The following is a 25,236-nucleotide window of genomic DNA, read 5'->3' as shown; positions in this document are numbered from 1 at the left end:
TTGAAATGCAGGGAATTCCATTGCTAATCTCCTTGAAATGCTAGTTGCCTGGCTGTGTATGACTTCAGCACTTTCTAAGACAATGATTTCAGTGTGAAGGCAGAACTCCATATCTATGTACTTGTTGCTAGTCAGCGACAGAAAAAGTACTGAAGCCACTGGATCAACATGACAGCCAGGGAACACATTTTTAGAAGAAATGAGCAGTGGCAGCCTCCATACTTCCTGCGTTTTAGTGTTTTCCAGGAAGCTGTTAAACCAACCTATTAACGTTCTGTGAAGAGGCGAGTGGCAACCTAGATAGAGGAAAGCCAGTGGATGTAGTGTACCCTGATTTCTGCATACGGTACCTCAGGTTTAATTTACAAGCGCCAGTCTTTAGGCATTGATGAAATGATGTGTACTTGGATAGAGAACTGGCTAAGTGAACGTGTCCAGAGAGTATCAATGAATGGCTCATTCTCAAAGTGGTCCTCGGTTGACAGTGGCGTGCCACAGGGTTCTGTTTCGGGGCTATTGCTGTTCAACCTGTTTATCAATGATATTGGGACTGCTATTAATAGCAATATTACAATTTTTGCTGACGATACCAAAATGTGTAGGGTAGTAAACTCGACAGAAGACATACCGTATTTGCCGGCGTATAAAACGGGGTTTGAGACCCCAAAAAATCGCCCGAAAATCGGGGGTCGTCTTATACGCCGGGTATACTTCGGTATACAGTATGTAGCTTCGGCTACATACAGTATACCGCGCTGAGCCAATCACGGCAGGCTTTGTATTCTTGGCTCGGGGTTAACACTTATGGTACTGAAAATTAACCCCGAGCCACACTCGGGAATACCGCCAAGGAGGTTAGTAAGTGCATTTAAACATAGTTTTGGGCTATACTCGTCTTATACGACGAGTATAGCCCAAAACCTATATTTTTACACAATGTGTGGGGTCGTCTTATACGCCCAGCCGTCTTATACGCCCAGTCGTCTTATACGCCGGCAAATACGGTAGTAATATTACAGGAAGATTTGGATAAAATAGGGGGGTAGGCATCTACATGTGGGTAGCCCCACAATGAAACTGTCACATGTCGGCTCAATAGATCGGGAAGTGAGCGAATGCATACCGTCGCTCGCTCACTTCTCGATCATGGCCCTGCAGAGAGCCGTGACTGTCGCTCACGGCTCCCTGCAGGGATTCCCCCCCCTCGCCGCTCCGATTCTCCAGCTTAGTTTATATCCTCCCGTGACCATTAAGAGAACTATGGGGAAAACCACTTACCCCATAGTTCTCTTTTAAGTACCTTAGCTATTAACATAAATGTATCTTATTTGAGTATCACTTGGTTGTAGATTCTCAAATCATATCTGAATTCATGCTAACACTGTCCTTCCTTCTGGAGGGTGGCTACTTTTGTTCCCCATGGTCCCGATGTGTGTTGTAAAGTAGACTCCTCTCCAAGCTCCCCTGTCCGATCCTCCAGCGCAGACTGGCGGAACGGATGGGGCGGGTACAGCTGGCTCTGCCTCTAGATAGGCAGAGCCAGCTGTCGCTCACGAAGCTGGGTGGATCTCGACAGTAATGTCGGGATCTGTCCCGGCTGCGGCAGTCTCGGAATACCGCGAACTGTAGCTCGCGATATACTGAGCTTTGGGTCACGGGAGGATGTGTCCTCCCGTTACCCTTAGGAGAACTATGGGGAAAAACACTTACCCCATAGTTCTCCTTTTAATTTGGCAAATAAAAAAAAAAACATGAAATAACCAACTAAAAAGCATGGTCAACATAACATCCCTCTTACCCCTCATATATTATAGCATTGTTTATGAATCTTTGTAGTAATCTTGATTTGCTTTCTCCATTTAGTCCTCTAATGAATGGGCACATTGAACACTTAAGCAGGGAAGAACCACGCCTTCCTTTCCTGGAGGATGAATCTTATTCCCTACAGTCTATTGATGAAAGTTGCATGGGATCTATTGAAGAACCAGCTCCACATTCAGCCACAAAGGAAGAACTCCGCTCCGTGGAAACGTGCCTGCAGAGGTGGAGAGCTGAAGTGGAACAAGACATTGAAGGTCAGGTGGGCCACGATTTGGTAGCTTGTGTGTTTGCTTAGGACAAAAGGGAGAAAAATAAAGGAAGAGGTTAAATAAATATTGCAAAGGGACATGTACAGTCCAAAATAGTAGAACTGTACTAAAACGCGTATGTCTTTGGTGAATTTAATGATTGATCATTTGGTATGTTAGCCTACTTCAGCTAAAATATGTGGTAGCAGAATTAAAATTATTTTTTTCACATGGAATATTAAAATCATGTTGGATTTGAGTGTTCTTTTTATTGAAGGAGAACTATGGGGTTAGGGCTTTTCCCCATAGTTCTCCTTAGGGTAACGGGAGGACACAAACTAGCGTCCTCCCATCACCCTAAGCTCAGTATACCGCAAGATACAGCTAGCGGTATACTGAGACGCCGCAGCTGAAACGAATCCTGACAATTATGTCTGGATCCACCCAGCTGTGTGAGTGACAGCTGGCTCTGCCTATCTAGAGGCAGAGCCAGCTGTACCCGCCCCCTCCCCCGTCCGTTCTGCCTGTCAGCGCTGGAGGATCGGACAGGGGAGGGGGGAATCCAGTCACTCCCCTGTCACGGCTCTCTGCAGTGACAGGATCAAGAAGTGAGGGAACGCCGGTATGTGTTTGCTCACTTCCCGATCTACTGAGCCGACCTGTGACAGTCTCATTGTCACAGGTCAGCTAGAACTATGAGATGAGTGAAAAGCACTCGCCTCATAGTTCTCCTTTAAACTTAAGTTCATTTTGAGAGGTTTGTTTTATGTTTTTGACTCGTTGAGAAAGATGTGTGTCAGGGATTTTACTGACTCAGTTTGGTTCCATTACATGGTTTATGCATCAGTGAGCCTCTGGAATGCTGAGTTTAATAGTCATATTTTAATATATGGTTACATACTCCAGTCCCCATGTAAGAAGGCTGAGCCTACATTTTGGGGGAAGCTCCTTCTAGCTGTCTGTATTTGTTGATTTAACAGGTATCTGCATTGGCATTCTGATGCTCAATGTCCGTGGTGTTATGTAGTTCGGTTCTGCTCAGAGTTAAGTTGGCCATACACCTAACAAACTGATTGTCTCTCAGAAGTCATTGTTGCAGTTTGGTCAATAAATCATGATTTTTATAGTAAAATAACAATTGTTCGTAGAAAAAAAAAAAGTTATAATGAAATGTATGACGGAATCATTGTTTTTCTTTGTTGAACCAAACAGTTGACCAATTGATTCTTTGAAGCCACCAAATCTATGATTGATCAATTGCTTATCATTACATGTATTGGCAGCATTAAAGGCTGTAGGTATGTTGAACTGTCTTCTACAAAGGCAGTTTCAATGGCTGTTTGTGTCATTTTGAGATATCTAGCTGGTTGGAAATGAGCCAGATCTGTCTCAAATTTCCTTCTGGTTAAATGTATATTCTACACTTCTCTTCCCCTAATGAAAACAGAAAAAAAGTGCTTCTCTGTTTATGTACACTTAATTCTGTCTCAATGCGATAGCCTAGTAGAGTAATAGAAGCTAAGCCACAGATGAACGAATATTAAATTGTCCCCTGCTTATTTCCTCAGACATAAAGGTATCTATTGCCAATTTAACAGCAATGATTGATGACATCTACAATGAGCCTGACCTGATGCAGGTAATGATTGTGTATTGTCATTACATTTTCTTTTAAATCTGGAAATCTAGCCGTCTTTTGTAGCCCCTCATACTAAAGAATCCCCCATAGAATATTAAAAAAAAGTTTGGGACACATTCAGTCCTATGTTTTATCTACTAGGAACATATATGACATCTGCATATATACAATCATTAATAAAGAATTGCAAATACATATGGCAGCTGTTGATTCTGCTCTGTTCATTCCTAAGGTCTACACAGCCCTGCCACATAGCACAGCAAGCCTGAAGACCTGACCTTTCATTACTGTAGTTAAGTGATAGTCAGGTCTTCTCCCTACACCAGCCTGAGACTGAACACTGAAGGAGAGGTAACAGACTGATGAACTCATCTCTGTGCCACACTGCTCTTGCCTCATATCAGTTTGTGGCTTGCTGCTGAGCACTAAAGCACAACTTGGTTTCTTGTTCTGCTTCTCCCTCTCCCAGTCCGAGGTTAATAAGGGACTCGTATGCTTTAAAGATACACTTTCTAAGTTTTTTGGGGACCCCATATCTGAATGCGTTTAGTTTTTTTTCAATCTGCATGGAGTTCAGCTTTAAGACAAATGTGTCTGCTCTGCTTGCTCATCATCATTCACATTGATCCAACCATTACTGTTGCCATCCATTTGGCATTGCCATTATGCACCATTCATCTATTCATTGTAGCCTTTATCCACTGTGCATCCATTTGTTGCCAACATTTCTTCTTATCTTAATGTTGTCTCTGGTAAAAAAAGATCTACTCTGATTTCTGCTTTGCCTATCTAAAAACTTTAACTTCTCTTTGGGATTCCCACGATTTCATAGCAGATGTTCAATTTTGCCTGCCTTGTCTGTAATTTCTGTGCTGGAGCCTTCTCTAAAATAGTAGAGCTGTAATTTCATACCTGCATACTTTTTAAATGTTTGGAAGATAATTAAGTACATATGTTACTGTTTTATTGCATATCACTAGGCAAGCACACAGCTGTCCGTATTCTATGTGAGCTATGTGATATCGTTTTCCACGTGTTGCTTGTTCCAAAAATATCCATGTGCTGCATGTTCCAAAAATTGCCTGCTCTGAGTGTGCAATCTGACATCAGCTTTAAAATCTGGTGTCTAAGAGCTTAAATATCCTGTGTCATGCTCCAGCTGATTGAACAAGGTGCTTGAGAAGTGGGGCGGCTTCAGGGCAATGTGTGAATGAAGTCCAGCTTTGTGTCAACAGCTGAGAATTCTCTCTGCGTAACGTTGGAATTTGTGTTGATGCACATGGCTAAATCTGAGTCAGTGGAGTCGCTCTGTTAGAGTGTGCGTGCTTGCGTGCACTGAAATAAAACACTCCAAAGGTGCACTTTAGTTTAAATTGGCTTTCTAGGCAAAGCTCATCTTTTTCTACTGCTGCTGACTCTCTAGTAACATGGCGGACCCACTCCTATATCTGCTTTCCAACCTGATAAAATGTGCTGTAATTTTAGATATGACTTAGTGTCTCCTCCTGGATAAAGGGCCACTATTGCAAAACATTTTGAACAACTGTAGGTATACTTGCATTGATACTGTTCAGTATGTAAACCTAATTTATTTCACATATCCTGTACATGCAGAAGAGGCTGCCAGCAAATGCGACAGCGCCAGGAACAAAATATGGTCATTCCAGGGGTGCTTGAGCAGTTGTGGCAATAGCTACAAGTTTGTTGGTTAAAAAAATGAAACCATGTGAGTAAAAAGTAATAGTAAGCATCTGTGGGAGTGATATAACGTTTACCAACCCCATTATTGTCCCCTTTTGCTAGACTGCTTGGTCTGGGTGTAAATGTGGAGAAAATGTAAATAAGGACATGTTAAAAAAATACCAATGTACTGAATCTTGTCATTACATTTGTTACTAGCAAATGGCCCTTTAAACCTGATTGTAAGGTTTCCTTTATAAGTAAACCGTTCAGCCTTCCAAAAAACACATAACACGGTTGATATGGGCTTTGCACTTGTTTGAGAAGCATATGGGATGTGGGGCAATTCCCATAGGCTTTAGAATTATTACATGAATGGAGGTTAAAAGCAGCAGGCAACTTTTTTTTTTTTTTTTTTCTTTTTCATCCATTCAGGGACACTAGAAGTCTGTAACCTTTGGGTTACCCTGCCATCTACAACCAAACAAAAAATTGTAGACCAGCCCAGGATAACCCTTCCCACTACCAGCATGCCTCAGTCTTTTTGCTAGTGTTCTAGGAGGATGGACATCTTTTCTTTCAGCACTGTTGTGTTAAAACCTTATTTTTTACTGGCACCTTTTAGCAATTTCGGTGATCCTCATTTCTTTGGACTGGCCTGCTAAGACTCCTGGTACACACACTGTGGGCTGTGCCAGGATCCTCTGTCCTAAGGTCCGATTTTGCCATCCTGTTTCACAGTCGATGGCTTAACGACATTGCTGTTAAAGCACAAGTTCTGGGGGACAGGAGTATCTTTCAGTCTGTGGTTCCTACAGTGCTAAACGCTAGGAAATCTACCTCTCACAAGGTCTATCATCGAACATTGAAGGCATACTTAACTTGTTCTGAGTCTCGGGAGTTCCACCTCAGGACTTTCTTCTTGGGATGAATATCATCCTTCCCACAGCTGGGTCTGAACCATCCTTGGCTCTCAACTGTATTAAGATTTACGTTCCTCCCCTTTCTTGCTTGTTTCAGAGGCTGTTTCTCAGCCTTTTGATTAAGGGCTTGTTCACACCCAGAGCAGAGCAGGTGCAGACTCACTGGATCGGACTGCTATCCAATGTATTCCAATGGTATTTTTTGCTCCAGTTCACATTGCAGCGTGCAGTTGCAGAACAGATCCAGAGCAGGTGAAAAAACTGCAGCAGGCCCTATTTTACCTGCTCTGGAACGTATCAAAAACGCATGTCAATGCCTGGAACACATTGGAAGCCCATTTTAAAATTTTAAAAAATATATATATTTTTTTTCTTACCAAAAAGAGCCCGGAACGCGTCCAAAAATGCGTCTAAGAGACTAGTGTGCGTGTGCAGAAATTTGACCGGATCTGCTCTGCATTTGGTGTGAACAAGGCCTAAGACTTTTGTACAACAGTCTCCAATGTAGCTCCCTTTGCCTGTTCCGCTGTGACTTTATGGAATCTAAATTTGGTTCTCTCTGGACTTCAGAAGCTGTCGTTTAAACCCATAAGATACAGTCCTCTCCCTATTCTCACCCACAAGGTGGTTCCTTTTGTAAATAATAAGGAAAGTGTCTGAACAGGTGGCTTTATCTTTCAAGGAACCATTTCTGGTTTTGCATAGGGACTAGGTGGTATCGAGGCCTGGGACTTTCTTCTTACCTAAGGTATTTTCTGCCTTTTATGTCAACCAGGACATTATTCTTCTGTCACTCTGTCCAACACCAGTTCATCTAAAGGAAATTTCTCTCCAGTGTATGGATGTGGTTAAGACTGCACAAGTATTTATCTTAGCCATTGCTTCTTTCAGGGAGATTGATTTACTTTTGGTCATATCAGATGGAAGGGTGTGTTTGTTTCTCATTACATAATTTCTAGGTGGCTCAGGCAGATTGTTATCCAAGCCTATGGTCTCAAGATTGGGTTCCACCCTTTCCTGTCAAGGTGCACTCTACTAGAGCTGTGAATTATTTATGGGCTTTTCAGCATCAAGCAACTGTTTCCCAGATGTGCAAGGCCTGATTTTATGTTTACATGTTCTACTAGATGGCTGTTTCAGCCTCATCTGATGCTAGCTTCTCAAGGCGACATTTTAAACTGCCAGCAGGTTTTTTTTTTAGTCTGTTAGAAATTGTTTTCTGTGCTGCCCACCCCTCAGTTGGACTGTTTGTGCCTCTCGAAGGTTAAATACTTCCCATGTCACTCAATGCGCGAGAAAGACAATCCTTTTCTTGAAGTCTATTTAAAACACATGCCTTACACCTCTGTTTCTATGATTATGCTCTCAGTACAGTGGTACCTCAGTTCACAAACGCTTCTGTTCACAAATAATTCAGCTTGCAAACAAGAAGTTCTGCAAAATGTTGCTTCCGTTCGCGAACTCCGCATCTGGTGACGACCATAACCGCAGCCATCTTCCCTGCGCTGACACGTGGTCGTGGCTCCCTCTAGTCGATATTGCGATCTGATCACAGTTTGATTCGGTTCGCGACCAGAATCGGGGAACAAATTAAGGTACTACTGTACTACTTTGCTAGAAAACTGAGGCATGCTGACAGTGGGATATCCTGGGCTGGCCTAGCTTTTTGTGGTTGCCAGTGTCCAACCCTTCTGTAGGGGGAAGTATAACCCAAAGGTTCCTATGTCCCTCTATAGGCACCAAGAAAATATTCACCTGATTGCTGAAGTGTAGCTGGAAGCACCGTGGAAACATTTTTAGTCAAACAGTTTGGCCCAGTGCTTCGGAGATTGGGGCTTTTTTTAACAAAATCTAAAAAGATCGATATACACTTACTTTCCTTTCCCTCTTAGGATGGCAAGTCAGGGAATGGTGTTCTAGTGTCTGTAATTGGAAACCTGATCTATTTTCTTTTTTATTATTATGAGTGTAGTTGGCAGGTGTTAAAGGACTTTCTTTTATTTTGGTTTCAGGTTCCATACAAACTCCATGCAGTGCTAGTTCACGAAGGCCAGGCTAATGTGGGCCACTACTGGGCTTATATATACAGCCACACCAGAAAATGCTGGCATAAGTACAATGACATCTCTGTGACTGAGGCCACCTGGGAAGAGCTGGAAAGGGACTCGTTTGGAGGCATGAAAAATGCTAGCGCTTACTGTCTTATGTACATAAATGACAAGCTACCGTACTTGATTTCAGGTAAGAAACTGTGGAAGGAATACAGATCCAAAAATAATTAATAGTGTGCAATGTATAGCAACTTATGACAGGCAGTTTTGCTTTCTCTATAGATCAATGAATTCCTCACTTCACTGAAAATGTAACAGGAAAACATTTAACTTTAAAGTGTATTTCCACTTTTGCAGTCACATTTGAGAGAACCCCTCTATGTGTTTGTGTTCCCATTCACACAGCATAATGTAAAATATTTTTTTTATTAAATATGCATTACCTTTTTAGATGTTCTGTTGCAGTAGGCAAGAGGTCCGAATCCAGATTTTCCTGAGCCCCTCCACAGTGATCTGACCTTTTATAGAAATACTTAGGACTTAAATGTGTGAATTTCCTATTGCTTCTGTGGCACACTATATAATAATTAATGCCAAGTGCAAAACACTACTTGAAATTACAAGAATACCAGAAAGTGAATCAACAAAAGTCTCTTTATAAAAATTTCATTTCAGTCCCACACAATATCCCCAGTCCACAGTGTTATTCAATCCGTAGTTCCTACCATTCTTTCACACTTGCTATCAGCATCGATTCATAAGGTGCCTTCACCACTCCTGTGTACACCCTACAGAGTGCAGCTCATCTGATTATAAGATCTAAGGTCTTAAAGTGAGAATCCCCTTTTAATTTTGATCCAGGGCACGATAATACCCCAAACAATAACAGCTATTCAGCCCCACTTCTCTCTGTCTCCTCCTTCCACTCTAGCAATGGTATACAAAGTAGGTTGATAATGCCTGTCGGAATCCCTCTTCCCTCCGACTCCATCTTAATATCCTGTGACCATGTGCAAAATAAAAAGACATCCATAGTGCTTACCGCTCATACACAATAAACAGTAAATTTCAAATGTGCTACTCACATAAAATAAACAATAAATAAACCTTTTATTGTGTATGAGCGGAGTGCACTATGCACTCTACCACAGGATTCTTTTTTCCTAAATTCATTATTTTACATTTAGATATGTTTAGCTGCAGTTTCCCCTGCTTTGGGCAATCATCCAGCAATGGCAAATCAAGGTTCATGTTACTAAACATCCGCAACAAAATAACAACCCTGCCCTCACTTGCTGCTTTTATAGGACAACACTTAATTGAAAAAAAAACATATTTAGCTGCATGCTAAAGTGTGAATTGAAAGTGTAATGTTTCAGTTGATTGTTGCACAGACTCCGAAACTGGACAGCTGGTGGATAGAATCGGCACTCTCCCTCTTCGTTTTGTGCAATATGTCAGAGAGGACAACCGAGGGTTTGACCATGAAGTGGAAGAATGGGAAGATGCTCACTCCTGCAAAATGCCTCAGATGGAGCCTGTTGTAACCTCAGAAGAAGAGGCCCCTTCTACTTGCAATGGTAATTTCAAAATGAAGGCTCCTCTTTGCCATTCTGTGCGTTTTTAGTACGCATTCTGTACTTTCTTCATTCTGTGCGTTTCTGTGCGACTTCAGATCAGACCTAAATCTCCCCCATGCTTGCGTTTTTAGTACGCATTCTGTACTTCCATTCTGTGCGTTTCTGTGCGACTTCAGATCAGACCTAAATCACCCCCATCCCACCCCCAATACTCTGGCTTTCCCACAGCTAGGCAGTAAATCCCCATCTGGGGGCTTGACGCTATGGCAGTGCCACACATACGCTGCCTCCTAGTCATAGAGTATAAAGGGTTTCTTGCCTCCCTGCAGGCCTTTCTGTATCACATAATTGTAACAGAGATTGCTGGACATTTAAGCTTACATAGGAAACAGCATCAATACATGCTTTGCTATGTCCAGGATGTCCCTATTCTGTGGTTCAGAGGGAACAGCTTTAATACATGTTTTGCTATGTCCAGGATGTCCCTAATCTGTGGTTGTCAGCTGGAGAATTTATTTAGAACAATCTCTGTTATATTGCTAAGACTGAGAGTAACAGATGCTGTACAGCAATGCTTGGATTACAAAAAGTGTTCTCTATTTAGGCTCTATTTATACCTATGCATTTTGGTGTTCCTGTTTTAGGGGCATTTTGCATGCATTGCCATTCATCCCTAAGCAATGTACATTTTGCTGGCAATCATACCAAAGATGCACCTAAAATGCATAGATGTGAATAGAGCTTTATTTAAGCAAGTGTCCATAAAGTGTTTTGGGAAACTTTTAAGCATAAGGTCATTTTTAAGCATATTTATATTTGATAGAGGAGCTCTAATTGATTTCATAAATCAGGCTGTGAACTGCTGGTGCTTTCTAGGAATATGTCTGTATTTGTTATACTGTACTGTTTCAGAAACGCAATTCATGCCTTATCAGCTGCTTGAAAAGAAGTGTTGTATAATAATGGTTGTAGGAAACTTTTAGATTCCCTGTACCTCCAAAGAAATCTTTATGCTATGCTCACATTTTCCATCAGAGAGTTCAGTGCAGAGCTTGTCAATCAGTGTAACAAACCAGTCAACGGACTTTCGCTGACTGACAACTCCTGTGTCTAGTACAAACGACAGGAGAAAACCTCTACTGAGACTCCAGAAAGTGTTAGTAGCACAGAGTGTGGGGCAGTAAAAGGCACTATTATAGGCGTTTGTTCCGCTGTTAAAAAAAAAGCTAACTTTAGTGAGCAAATAAAACACTGCAGAAAAAGCAGATGAGTGTGTTTGGTGACCGACTAAGCCATGTGTGATCGGTATGTTTTTTTTAAAATTGAAATGGTGGTTTTAATATTTTAATGGGAAATGTTTGTTGGGTTTTAATAGTAAAAGTAGCATATTGTAGGCAATCAGTATTGTGCACTTAATAATTAGCTCCTGCATCACTGTTCTCCCTATCTGCTGCCATTATCTGCAACCTTCATACACCAGCAACTTCACGAATCTGCTAACTTGATGCACTTTAAAAGATTTGTGTAGTTTGATTTAAACACATTAGATATGTTTCTCAGTCAAAGTATTACCCACCAAATGGTATCTTATCCATGCCATGTCTGCACAGCATTCTTCTTCACGACACTGGTTGCCATGCATACCAAAATGCTGCTTGCCCAGGGTGGTTAAGGGTTGCTTTCTGCATCTTAATGTGGCCTTTTTTTGTAGTTCTTTGGGTAGGTAGGTTAGGTGGGCGGTTTCACACACATACACACATACACACATACACACATACACACATACACATACACACACACACTTAATCAAACGATACTCCTGCTTTCATTTTATCCTGCATTCCTTCAACGATGCCCTAGCCCTTGAAAGATGAAATTGGCCTATTTCACAGGAATAACTTCTTTGTCAACAGATACCAAACTTTCCAAACTTCCCATTTTTCTCTTTGGCCATGAGGTTCAGGCACCCACTTAAGACTTTGCTCTCAAAGGCCTTGCCTACTACTTTGGAGATGATGTATTAATGCTATCCCTACTTGCACACACTTTCTGACTGCCCATGCACCATCTGTGACAACAATTAAGGATTGGCTCGGGCGTGTTCGCAGCTCCACGTGCCGAGCCCGCCAGGAAGATGACCGCGCCAATCACGCGCCAGCACCAATCACAGGCACTGAGACGTTTTCCCGGCCCGCAGCTGCAGAGATCGGGAAATGTCTCAGTGTCTGTGATTGGCGCTGTCAGCTTCCTGGCGGGATCGGCACATGGAGCTGCGAACACGCCAGAGCCCATCCTTAATAACAATTAATATAAAGTCCCTCACCTGACTGATTTTTGCACATTTCAAGGAGGCTTTAACCCTCCCATTTATTCTTAATAATGACTGACTGATAAAAACTAGACCAGCAAATAATTCCATTTCTGTGGACACAGTACAGCCCCTGCAGACTCCTATTTGCTGACCAGTTTTGGGAGGAAATCTGTTATTTCTAAGATAGGACAAGCTCTTAAAGGTCTGCACAGTACGATAAATATCCAACTTTGGGCAAAACTATGGAGCATTTCTTAACTGAAATATCTTTGCTAAGAAAGCATTATATTCTCAAATCTTTTAGCATTCATATTTTCAGAATGACATGTCCTGTCTATCGCTTTCCTTTCATACACCTGGTTAGTATTTTCTCAGTCGGTCGCTGCTACAAAGTAAACGTGTGCATTGCCCATGCAGGCCAAAGCAACAGATTGATTTTAATGTACAGCTTTCCACTAGAAGGTAGTGAAAGGAGAGCCCTATGTAAGCTACGAGTCTGAGAGCTAAGCCTACAAGAGTGTGCATAACATTAAAAAATAAGGTACATTCCTCCACATTACAAGGGGCCATTGGATACAGCAATGCACACTTGGGAGCTAGGAGACTATGTGAGAAAACCCCACAGTTATTGCATATCACCATCCCGCTCTTGATCAATGTCAGCCCATTGTCCCAAACCCCACCAGTGTTATGATGCACGCAGTGTCTAAATCTCTCCCTAATTCTTTATCTGCCAGATTAGGAAAAGATGCTGTATGTCTCCCAGCAATCCTCCAAGCCCTCAAAACGTTTCGCTCTCCTTAACGGATTTGTGAGCTCTCAACATTCCAAATTGGTGCAACTTGCACCACTAACCGCATAAAGCAAATAGTTTTTTTTAATCTATGCCCATTCGTGTAAAGTTTTTCTATTACTAAATAAAAAGAACTGTAGAAATAATGCAATACTGTATTGTTCTTTACAGGAAGGAAATTGGAAATTCGGTACCTGTGTAATACAAAGTCTGCCTCTATAATAAAAATAAAGATTTAGAGAGAGATGCTTGTATGTCATTTATGTGGTGTGGGTCTTCCATTTTGCAGGCTCCTCTTCGGCTGGTGAGGATTCTACAAGGTCTTTATCCTCCGAACATGCTATGATTGCCAAAGAACAGACTGCTCTTGCTATTACTAAAACAGCTGAGGCATATGAAAGAAATGGTGTGGAGGCTGCGCTGAAGGAGGTGACACATTTTATGATATATTTATGATTTATATTATTTACCATTGCTGTCATCTATTATCAATTTATAGAATCACTATTTCAGGGAACCTGATGCTGATAATAATTTTGCTTTAATTGGAAGGTATAGAAGAGATCGCACATTGAGGCAAATGGGGCAAAGCTTTTGATCAGATTGTATTATTTTAAAGACCACTTCTGACTGCCTACTATGGGCAGCAGCTCCATTTGTGCTCCAGGTCTCTCTGCTCCAGTTTTCATAAATCAGAAGCATTGTGTATGAAATCTGGAGGAGGATAATATAGCATGTGTAATGAGATTCCAGCAGAAAAGACTTGTTGCAGTGTGTTGCTCTTACAATTTTAAAGCTGAACTCGGGGTAAGGTAATAAACAGTCCTTTTTTCTCTTACCTTATTCCATGGTTACATGATTCAGCTATGTGACTCTTTCAACACTGCTAGTCCACAGGAGGCAATTACTTGTTCAACATCACATCTGGTGTCAGAAGGAAGGTTTTGGTTTCCTGGAGAACTGGGCTGACTTCGCAGTCGGCTATCGGCTCTTCAGCCGAGACGGGCTGCATCTTAATGGGAAAGGTGCAGCATTCCTGGGAGGGAAAATGGTAGAAAGACTGGAGGAGCTTTTAAACTAGAAAGTGGGGGGGAGGGTATAAAAATAAAATTACTTAAACTAAACGTTGATAATTTAATCATAGATAAAAATAACACAGAAAGTAGTAAAAAAGGAGTTAATAATAGTGTGGAAAAAAAATTCCAGCACAAGGGGCGAAGGGGGTTCTTCACAGTAAGATCAGTTAGGGTCTGGAACTCACTGCCACAGGCGGTGATTTCAGCAAATAATGTGGAATTGTTCAAGAAACTTTTGGACGATTTCTTAAGGGACCGTAATATACAGGGGTACGGGTACTCCTAGAATGAGATCCTAATAGGTTGGACTTGATGGACTAATGTCTTTATTCAACCTCAAATACTATGTAACTGTATGTAACATCCAAGCAACATAGGAACTAGACACGGGTTTACATTTCCCATGATGCTTTGAAAACTTTGGGTCACAGTATGCCTCTGTCATAGACCACAGTAATGCTGTCTGTCAACAAAGGTGGGCATGAATGTTGAGGTAGAAATTCCTTGACTGCACTGTAGGAAACACCTAAGAGTCGGCACCATCATCATCATGCAATGAACCAATGATGTGAGGTAGCAGGGGCTAGGTAAGTGATCATTCACTGCACAGAGCAGAATGGCAGCAATGACCCACTAGGACAGGGGTCAGCAACCTGTGGCTCCGGAGCCGCATGTGGCTCTTTCATGCTTCTCAGCAAGGGGGCAGGTCCTGTGACTCACCTCTTCTCTTGGCCGCCTAGTAACAGGCGGCGGGAGAGGAGAAGTGTGTGTCACATGCCCCGCCCCCTGCAGTGCACACCGTCTGGCTGTGAGGCTTGGCAGGTGAGTCCGAATGAGGAGCAGGGGGGAGGGGGGTAGTAAGGGTGTAACTGCACACTGTGTGCTGTTATTTTGTTTAATTAGAAAAGTGGATTTTGCACTGTAATGTTGCCTATTATAATCTATTTATCTGATTTAAATGATTAGACAGGGCCGCTGTTCTATCAAAGCTTGTGACTAGGTTGGAATGTGTGACCGGTGACTAGGAGATTAGGGGAGGAAAGTCTTTGTATACAGTTATGTTGACTCAATAGATCATACAGTACATATTCCTGATGTGGCAGATCATTAACATTTGCACTTGTTTTTTTTGTTACATTGTTACATACCTGGAGTTCAGCTTTAAACCAATGTTCAACAAGTGCATTCTGTACTTAGTGACTGCACAGACACACACAGATATATATATTTTCTTCTACTTTGAGAATTGTCACCTGGGAAGGAAGTAAGAAGAGATCTCTCCAGAGTTAACACAAAAGAATAATAATTTTTATTGTTTCCTTTTTCCCATTTGAGTAATTTTACGCTCGCTTACTGTTCAACCTGTAAAATGAAATGGAAGTGAGGGAAAATCTCCCAAATAAAGAATTATTGGGACAAGTTTCATTTGACCATTGGTCCATCCTGTGGTATTCCTATTTATCCTGGTATAATCATTTGCCCTAGCCATATTTTTTCAGTGTTTAAAACTGCTGGCTAGTATGTCTTTGCATGGTTATTGCGAGCTCTAGTTTTGGCAGTCTGGGCAATCATTACTTTTGTATAAATTTGTTCTGGTTACTTTACCATCTTTGCTACCTGTCCTTTCTTGCTTTCCTTTGCTGAAGTCCCAGCCATCAGAACCAAAGCCAGAGGAGGCCAGTCAGACTGAACCCTACCTCCCTGATCAGTCAGTGGAGAAGGAACAGCAGCCCAGCTCCCAACTATCCGAGGTGGAGATCCCCAGTGTGGGGAAGATACTCGTTAGATCTGATGCTGATGGATATAATGAGGAGGTACAGAGCTTCACTGCTCCAACCCCACTAATGCTTGAGTCATTGTTATGGTTTCAGACTACGCCTTTAAATTGCCAGATCATGAAACTTTTGTTGAGCAAAGGGGAGTAATGGGGCCACAGTATACTAAGCTCACACATGTGTAGAGAAGGAGATTACTGCAGCACATGTCATACAGCTTTTCATGTCTGTATAGTCTCTGCCTATACTATGATACTTGTAACAGTCCAAAGATGTATAATATGCATAATTTTTGTTTGTTTTTTTTGCTTTTATTTGCTGAGTAATATACAAATACATCTGAGGCAGGCCAATCATGCCTGCTAATAATTCCCCTGAATAAGCATTATAACCCAGCTTTTCTGGGACCAAAGCCATTCTTTCCCCCATTTCTTCTTTCCCGAAACCCCCATTGCATCTTTCCTTTTAAATAAAATAACTAATACATAATTGTATACATACTTTAAAGCTGCAGTCTTTTGGCAGATCATATAATGGCATAGATTCTCTTCCGGTTCTTACTCTAGCAGTGGGCATTCCTGAATTCTGCAGAGAACAGCGCCACCTAATTATGTCATTGCTGACTTTGCAGCATTCCCGTATGAGTCTGAGGAGGCTAAATTACATGACCCCTGAGCATGTCCATGATGCCCTGAGCTTACAGGCATTAGGTTGAATACTGCTGGACCCCATTTAGCCAACAAAAGGGACCTGCTCTGTATTGCAGGGGGTCTGTGGGGGACAGTGCCAAAGGTACATAGGCATCATTGCAGCATTAGGCTGCTTTTTTTCAATTAATATGTTTTATGCTTTAGTTGGACTTTAAGCCTTCTGCTGCTGCCAAAGTAATTAATATGTCAATCAGCATGTAAACAAACTCCTGTCTGCTATAGCAGCTGATAGTCTGTTATATTTTCACTCTTGGCCGGCAGCTATGCAGTAGAAATGATTCGGGCAGCTTTAGCCCTTTTGCTGTCAAGCCCTCCTTAACGGTTTAAACTTCAGCGGGCCACACCATTTTTGCAATTTTTCACCTTTTTAAAAAAAATGTTTTTATTTTGAACTGCTTTGGTATCTCTTTACTTGATAGGACCTCATTTTTTTAATTTTAAATGACCATTGGGTATTATATTGTGTTTTGTGCACTACAATTAATTTACTTGTATTTTATACTGAAAATTTAAATTTGAGTAACAGTGCTGCAATTACCAAGCAACATAAAAAATAACTACCACCATTATTTATTTATTTATTTATTACGTTATTGTACAGCATTTCTGCTTCTTGCAAATATATAACATTTTGGGGGTTTTAAGTAATCTTCATGCCTAAAATGTGCATTTAAAGCAAGAATGTGGCTGTGGTGAGAGACAGTCCAGTCAGCAGCTTAAAGTCATTGAGGGGAATTTATAAAAACTAAAGCAAACAAAATCGGAGCAGTTGCCCAGGGCAACCGATCCGCTTCTCTCTTCAGTTGGTTCAGTTAAGATTTGAAAATGAAAGACAGAAGCTGATCGGTTGTCATGCACAACTGCTTCAGATTTTTCTGCTCCAGTTTTAATAAATTCCCCTCACAGTGGTCTGTATTTAATATCTTCTGATGAGTTTATTTTGTTCTCATTCATCTGTGATAGATGATGCTGTGTCCTGCCATGCAAGGTGTTATCTTGGCAATACTCAAAGCCCGCCAGATCTTTGATCGTGATGGGCCAGAAGCAGGGCTTGTTAAGGTATTCTTCAGTTGTCTTTGCCCTAACAACCTGGAGGCTAATCACTTTCCAGATTTGCATTTTGCTGTGCATTCTAACCTGTGTGCTGTTTTTAACATGATCCTAACATCTAGGCCTGTGTCTGAACAGTGCATAGGTTTTGACTAATAATTTGAAGGGGCATCTTGTGGTGAAATCAGTGTATCTATCCAAGTGGTTGGCAGTCTTGTTTATACGTAATGGTCATTAGGTGGCCCACGGTGCTTCAAAGCCTGGAAGAAACTATCTTCAGATTTTCTTACTAAATGTTAAACATTTAGAATCCAAATGTTGGTAATTTATATGTATAAGAGTAGTATGGTATTCACAAATGTACCACCTTATAGCATTCATGTTCTTTAACAATCTTGGGGTATTATTAAGTTTAACTTGGCATGGTTCAAAATATTTTTAAGGTATCAGTGCTTGAATGCAGAAACTTGTGTTGCTTGCAAACACCTGGGTTGGTTTCCAGATGTATGCTTTTATCCCTATGGAGCCTGTTGGATCCTATACTACGTGGCCTGGACTTTTGTCTACCCCTTCTGTGGTGCTAAACTCGACCTGTTACTCAACTGTCAATTGCCCAGGCTTCTACTGCCCATTGAAGTTCTGCCATTTAATATTTGAATGGCAGGGACAGTGCATAGCATCAGAAGGACAGGGTTCAGTCTCAACTTGGTGAGAGGCCAATGTCCTATGTAGAGTCCCCACATATGAACCTGGGGCTCTGTAGGAGTATATTATGCAGAATAACACTGGTACTTGCAGGCGCCAGTAGGTACCTGCACTTAAAGAATATTACCTTACAAATGTTTATTGGCAAGTTACTTTCAATTTAATGTCCATTGTTTAGATGCCCAGTCAGCAGGCTCTAGTTAACTGCATATTTTGACTAGAATAATTAGCCATAGAAGGACATGAAAATTGGTGTTAAAAATGCATTTGTAGTTGAGAGTCAAATTCAGCCCAGGCTGCTTTTAAATGCTGAGAATTTATTGAAAAATATTTAAAGAAGTAAAATAGCTTTGACATAATAGATCTTACTTGGGACTCCATTGGTAATTGGTTGCATGTGTCTCGTATGTAGTAACATGTATGGGCCTTATATTCTTCTTGGCTACAGGAGCAGCAGTTATAGAATTAATTTACAACATTACCTACTAGTAAAATTTTGGTATTGCAGTGCAACTTATTGACATGGTTTTAAAGCTGAATTCCAGGTAAACTGCAATATAGTCAGCTGTAATCCATGTTTGTGAAAAGTCTTACCTGCCTTGTATGATTCAAATAGCCCCATCATAAAGCATAGCCAAAATGGTGACCTTACTTACCAGCAATATTCCTGGATCTCTGACGACAGAGAAACATCAGCATACTGACAGGTCATCACTCTGCTCTCTTCTTGGCAGCCAGTTCCCAGTAGTAGATAAGCAGCCCTGTGCAATGCAGTACAACCTGACTGGCTCATCCTCTCTTTACAGTCATGAATCTAATATAAAGTAAGATTTGGGTGCTTGCTGTATTTAAAAATAAATTGTTATTTTTTAATAACTATATATACTTAGATTAAATGGTAATTTTTCATATCTGTCAGGGTTAATGAAAGCTGTTACATCCAGACAGCCTGACATCGGTTTGCAAAGCATGTAGAAGCAAAATGACATGGTTGCTATATTGTTTATAAGTGGGCTTAGGGACGTTTTAGTTCACAGTAGGATACAAGTCAGGTAAGTGATCCCTTTTAAAATTAGATGCCCCTTTTAAGTGAATACAGCAAGCAAAGACAAGTCATTTTATAGCGCAGTGACTACTAAAAACAAGACACTTTTCCAATTACCTTTAAAGTAGACCTTCACACTCAAAACTCAAATTCTACCAATGCATCCCTCTATGTATGATGATTAATAATAACATAGACATGTCAGGGGTACAATGCTGTGATTTTGAAATACTTACACGTGCAGAGCATTCACTTCCTGCTTTGGAAGGGCAAAAATACTTCATTTTATCCAAAGCAATGCACACTGGGATTGCCTTGTCATAAGCAGAGCATTGCTGGGAATTCTCATCTGTAATCTCAGGAGATCTCAGGGAAAGGCATTTTCCTCCCCTGAGATGATGTGCATGGTCACATGCCCTAGTCACAAGTCCAGTCACATGTGTCACTAATACAGGAAGTAATAGGAGAGCTAGTAATCTCCCCTTAGTAAACATGGCCACTGTTAGAAGCCTGGGGAAGGAAAGAAAAACAAGGTATGCAAAGAATGCAAAGCCGGCAATTATCTAAAAGTATGTGTTTGTAGATTGTCATTACTAAACTTTTCTAAAGGTGTGTTTGTTGTTATTTAAAAAATATGGGTAAAGGTCCGCTAATCTCTAAGGAAAATGTTAAAACAGGGGCTATCAGGGAATTATCCGTTCGTGTTGGCATAACAGGAACCTTTGCCAAATTGAATGTTGTATATTTTGCAAGTTCCATATCAAGTGAAAGGGTAAAAAAAAAAAAGTATCCTAAATAAACACACCATGTGAGTAATTTACGATTTCTTTGAAAATGAAAACTTTTTCTCAAAAATCTTTGTTCTGCTGTTTTGAAGAGAAGTTATTCAGAAGCCCCTTGGCATAACATGTTCACAGATGCAAAGCCACTTCGAACAGCCTATCTCCAACAGAGCAGAAGCTGGGCCTTGCTCAGGCGTTCAGAGGGGGACAGTTTGTAAGCTTTTCAGCATACACAGGGTGGTAGAAAAAGCCTGGTTTTGTGCGCTGGCACATGTGTGGGCTTTATGCCACCTTAGAGCGTTTACATTTGCTTGGAATTTTTAGCTGCTCTTGTTCTGTGAAAAGCACTGTCAGCGCCACTATTGTTCCATCTGCAAAAACATGCAAATTTGTTTTGGAGCTCGTGGAACATCTATTTTTGTCACCACATGCATATGCAGAGAGCCGCTTGGGTTCCAACAAGATAATTTTAGGCTGTGGCATGCAGAATCATCCCGCGCTTGACGTAAATTGGTTTTCAGCCCTGAAAAGGTAGCAGATGATGTCTGTAGCTTTTTTCAAAGAAGCTTTCACTTTGAGGCTCAAAATCCGTTTTCAAACAGACATATTCATTCCTCTGTCCTGGTAATTAAGTAGCTGCACCTTGAAGCTAGAAACACTGTGCATTCCTTGGATCCGGTTTTTGCTCACTGTACACCATCCGTGAATGCAGCAATGAGTGGCATTTTATTGGGATAACTGAATTACAAAAGTAATTGATAAACCGTGTGACTCCCATTTTAAATGAAGTATTTTTAGTAGTGTGCATTTTGTTTTGGCTTCAGGTATTAGTTATTTTCTGGAACGCTGCTGGTCTGTTTGCTGTTTAATTTGGGACACCTAAAATATGCTTTAATAGAACTCAATTGGGTGAAGATAATTTTATATCCTAATTTTTTTCACATCTTCTAACACATACACATTTGTTTTATTATAAATGTTTTGTTATTCTTGCTCATCATTTGCTGAGTGATGCTGTATTTATTGCTGGTAGTGTAAAAAGTGTTGGAACTGCACTTATAAGCACTATGAAAAAGTATATATCCTCCTTCCATATGAGAGCGTACTGGTAATTAGGTTAGAAATCTTAACATTATATACACAGGTAGATCATTTTCAGTTCGTAATTATACCATTTGGTTTTTTATTGGCAGTTATCTTTTAGTAAATATTCACTATTAAGTTATATCTTTTTGTTGTATGGATGCAGGTAAGTACCTCTACCATAAAAAAATTGAAAAATATTATGTCCTATAGAGAGTGTGTGTGTGTGTGTGTGTGTGTGTGTGTGTGTGTGTGTATATGTATATGTGTATATATATATATATAATAAAAAATTTACGTTAAATATAATTAAGATTATATTTCGCCTCCAGACTTTGATCAAGGACGTCTTTTTAAATATTCTTGAGTTTAATATTTCTGGCCTGGTCCTCCCTGGGATTTTGTTTTTTGTTTCTTCTTTTTTTCCTTCTTTGCCTTCCTCTTTTTTGTTCCTTTTAATTTTTTTGCTCTCGATCCTCCTACAATGTAGCGTTCTCATTCTGGTACTGTACTATTTCTTCATCTTCGTCAATAAGTTTAACTGTTTCATTACAGCTCATAGTATGTAGTGAAGCCATCTTCACTGCAAAACATCTTTCCCTGGCTAGAATAGTATAGAATTAACTAAACAAATCTGTGTTTATATATACGTGTTTGAATGCTGGCATCCATGATGTGTAATTTATAGCTACATCAGCTTTTTAATAAATAATATGCAATTTTCTCCAAATACAATGTACAAAGGAAGACGTTAATAATTACTGTATATTAGAGGTAAATTCACAGGTATATTACCATAGTGATGCACGAAAAGTGCATGAAAGTGCTCGCAGTGAAATACAGTAAACGCCCCATTATCCTGCATTCAAGCAACCGGCAAAAAACAAATCAAAGACACATGTCCTAGTTTTGTTTTGTTTTTTGCAGGTGGTTTGATGCACACTAAAAAAAATTGTCAGGTTGCTTGGTGCACACTAAAAATTTTTGTTAGCAACTTAATTTATTTAGTTGCTAACAAAATTCTTTGTTTTCATCTATCTGCCGGCCGACGGCTAGATTCTGCGGTTGGCAGCAGAATGTAAACAATGGGGAGCAATAGCCAGCCTGCTATTGGCTATTTCAAATTGCAATTAGCTAATAGCAGGCTGGCTATTGTACCCGTCCACTGAGCAGAGGAGCAGACCTGAGAGAGAAAGAGGGTTTCAATTAAATCTTAAGCAACAAGAAACTACAGTTATCCCCCACCTACCAATCGCCATGGGTGCCGCACAACTGGGAGTTTACTGTACTTTTGAAAATAAAAATAACCAGATACAAACTCTGGCACCCCTATTTACCAATAGGAATGCTCAGAAATTTACATTAAAAAAAAAGATTTGAAATAATTTTAAAAAAGAAAAAAATTTATTTTAAAAAACACACTCGTATGATAGTTTTCATGGCTTTTCAAGACCCCTTTTCAGTCACAAAATATTGTATAGGCTCTGTTTTTTTCTCAAGCTTTTGATTGGTGCCAACAACTAGAGGGCATTCAATATTTCATCAAAAAGCTCTAAAGTGACAGTTTTCAAACTTGCACTTGATTTATCAATGTGTGCAAACAACTTAAAATTTGTACCTAATAAACAGGGCTTGAAAAATTTTAGGGTGTCTCACCAGTCAGTCAAAAATGTCACCAGTCAGCATGACAGGACTAATCGGCCTTGCAATTTATGTTAACATTTTTTGGGGACAGATAGAGCTTTCTTTTGGAGGTATATAATCACCTCTGGGTTTGTTTGTTTTTTACTATATAATGAAAAAAGTAAAAGAAAAAAAAAGTTTCCCTACACTATGTTATAAAACATTTATTATTACCCATATTTTTGGTAAAACATAGAAGTCGGGGTCAGGTCGGGTATATAGACACCAAACATGTCAAGCCTAAATATTGCGTGCGCCCGCATAAATCGCAAAAAACGCCCATAGGCGACGCTTAACATGCTTTTACTGCTCATCAGTTTAGTGTTATCGGTGATTGATGGCCCTAAAATTATTGCTCTCACTCATGTAACATGTGCGGCACAATAGGCGCAATCGGCGTTTTCGCATGTAGGTGCACCCGACGCATATCTGAGTGTGTATGTGGTGGGCGGGGACTTAAAAAAAATAGTTTTCTTTTTAAATTTTGTTAAGCTTTATTTTTTTTATGATTCTTTAATTTTTGTAGTACTTTTTTTTTTTTTTTTACACACAACTTTATTGCTATTACGTCGGGGGCCTCGACCGAGCATCTCTAGAGACGCCCGATCGCTTGAATGTAAAGCTCCCAGTTGGCCGTGTAATTACAACGGCCGGCCGGCCGGGAAGCTGCTCGTCGGGCTCCGCCGTCCTCTCGTCACGGATGATTTTTCAAGCCCTGCTAATAAATTAAATCACAATCTCATCTAAGCTTCAACAGGTTGCATTTCTACAACTTGTTTTCAATATTTTTAATTCTGCTGTTTTCATTAAAATTATTCATGGATGTTCCGACCATAATGGTCCTTGTTCAGACACTTTCTGGTAAGAATTGATAAGAATTGACAATGTCTTGTGCTCCTGCATTGTCACCCTTTGGAGACGAGGGTGCATCTCAACAAACTTAAAGCACACATGTTTCATTGTTGTCACCATTAGAAAACCCACCTAGACAAATGCCATGGAGCCGTCACTGGAGTGCATGTATGTGCACAGAAAGTGGCTGCAAAGAGGCTGCAGGAGATCAGCAGCAAAGGTGAAAAAATAAGTTGAAGACAAGTATTTTAATTTTAAAATATGCCAGTCATTTGATACGTGGTATTTTAGCTAACTGTCATTCAATTAGTGATTACATCTACTTTCAGTTTGGTGATTGTGGACACACAGGTGTTATTTATTTAAGTGGCATGTGCATATAGTAATGAATGCTGTGCAATACTTGGAGATCTAACCTACTTATAAAATCTTGGGCTTTGAAGCATGGCCATCATTTTTTTTTTGGTATATATGCTATATTAATTCTTATCCTGTTGTGATATAAAGTTCACATAATACATGTGTGTGTATGCGCTTAGTTTATATGCTTCACATGTTGCAAATTAAATAGATTTGTGACTTTTTATGCAGTTTTGGTGCCATTTTGATTTTGTAGCATTTATTAGTTGTTAAAATGCAAACTTAGCAATTGCACTTTGGCCCAACTGCAGCTTCCATATACTTAAAACACAGGCTATCCAGGGACTAAAATGCATTTATATTTGAATGGTATAAATAAGCTCTTTTAACAGTTGGAGTTCTCTGTAGGCATTCCATGAAGAATATTCCCGACTCTGCAAAATTGCCGAGGAGCAACCTTCTCCATCCAGTGACCCTCGCTTGCAGCATGTGCTGGTCTACTTCTTCCAGAATAAGGCCCCGGCTCTTGTGATTGAAAGAACTTTGCTGGAACAGTTTGCAGATAAGAATCTCAGCTATGATGAGCGGTGAGAGGAAAGAGTGAAGATGTTTTTGATGTTTGTTTCAGAAGTACCCAACATATCTTGCTTTACAATGGCCTGTTTACTGTATGTATATACATTTCAAGAGACTGGCTACAAAAGGCCCCTTTCACATAAATGCACATAAAAATAATTTGGGCGAAATACGACAGTTGTCCAACCAGTATGTGTGTCCTTTTGTTTGGATGACATTTCACCTACGTCTGTCTCTACCTAGATACCACTCTTGGCTTTTTGTAGGTTCAGCATTCTGAAGGGTCTGGTCTTTTTTCTATAAATCCTGAGGAATTATCAATAGAGGAAAGGATTGGCCCTATCCTTGGTCAGCTGAGCCAGTAGGCTATAGGTTTTACAGCCTTCCTTATGAAGTTGATGGCCTCTGTAGTGCTTTGGGCCCCTGTGCAGTAGCACAAGCAATCTTTTTGCTCCTGGAGCAGTCTATATTGACCCTATAAGCAGATATTTTA

The 25,236-nt window shown here is 40.4% G+C and overlaps 1 protein-coding gene across 1 annotated transcript in view; it reads left to right on the top strand.

Annotated features, from left to right (window-relative positions):
- USP28 (ubiquitin specific peptidase 28) overlaps positions 1-25,236 on the top strand; it is an 83,310-nt gene that overhangs the window by 47,986 nt on the left and 10,088 nt on the right. The window contains exons 14-21 of the mRNA XM_018569962.1: positions 1,864-2,075; positions 3,638-3,708; positions 8,324-8,552; positions 9,757-9,942; positions 13,336-13,475; positions 15,775-15,936; positions 17,571-17,666; positions 24,576-24,754. Of these exons, the coding sequence (XP_018425464.1) occupies positions 1,864-2,075; positions 3,638-3,708; positions 8,324-8,552; positions 9,757-9,942; positions 13,336-13,475; positions 15,775-15,936; positions 17,571-17,666; positions 24,576-24,754 (1,275 nt within the window). The remainder of the gene's footprint in view (positions 1-1,863; positions 2,076-3,637; positions 3,709-8,323; positions 8,553-9,756; positions 9,943-13,335; positions 13,476-15,774; positions 15,937-17,570; positions 17,667-24,575; positions 24,755-25,236) is intronic.

The sequence above is a fragment of the Nanorana parkeri genome, unplaced genomic scaffold (genome assembly GCF_000935625.1).
Source record: "Nanorana parkeri isolate BGI_ZX_2015 unplaced genomic scaffold, ASM93562v1 scaffold1434, whole genome shotgun sequence".
NCBI classification, from domain to species: domain Eukaryota; kingdom Metazoa; phylum Chordata; class Amphibia; order Anura; family Dicroglossidae; genus Nanorana; species Nanorana parkeri.
Note: the sequence above shows the minus strand (reverse complement) of the source record. Positions and strands in the feature narration are given on the sequence as shown.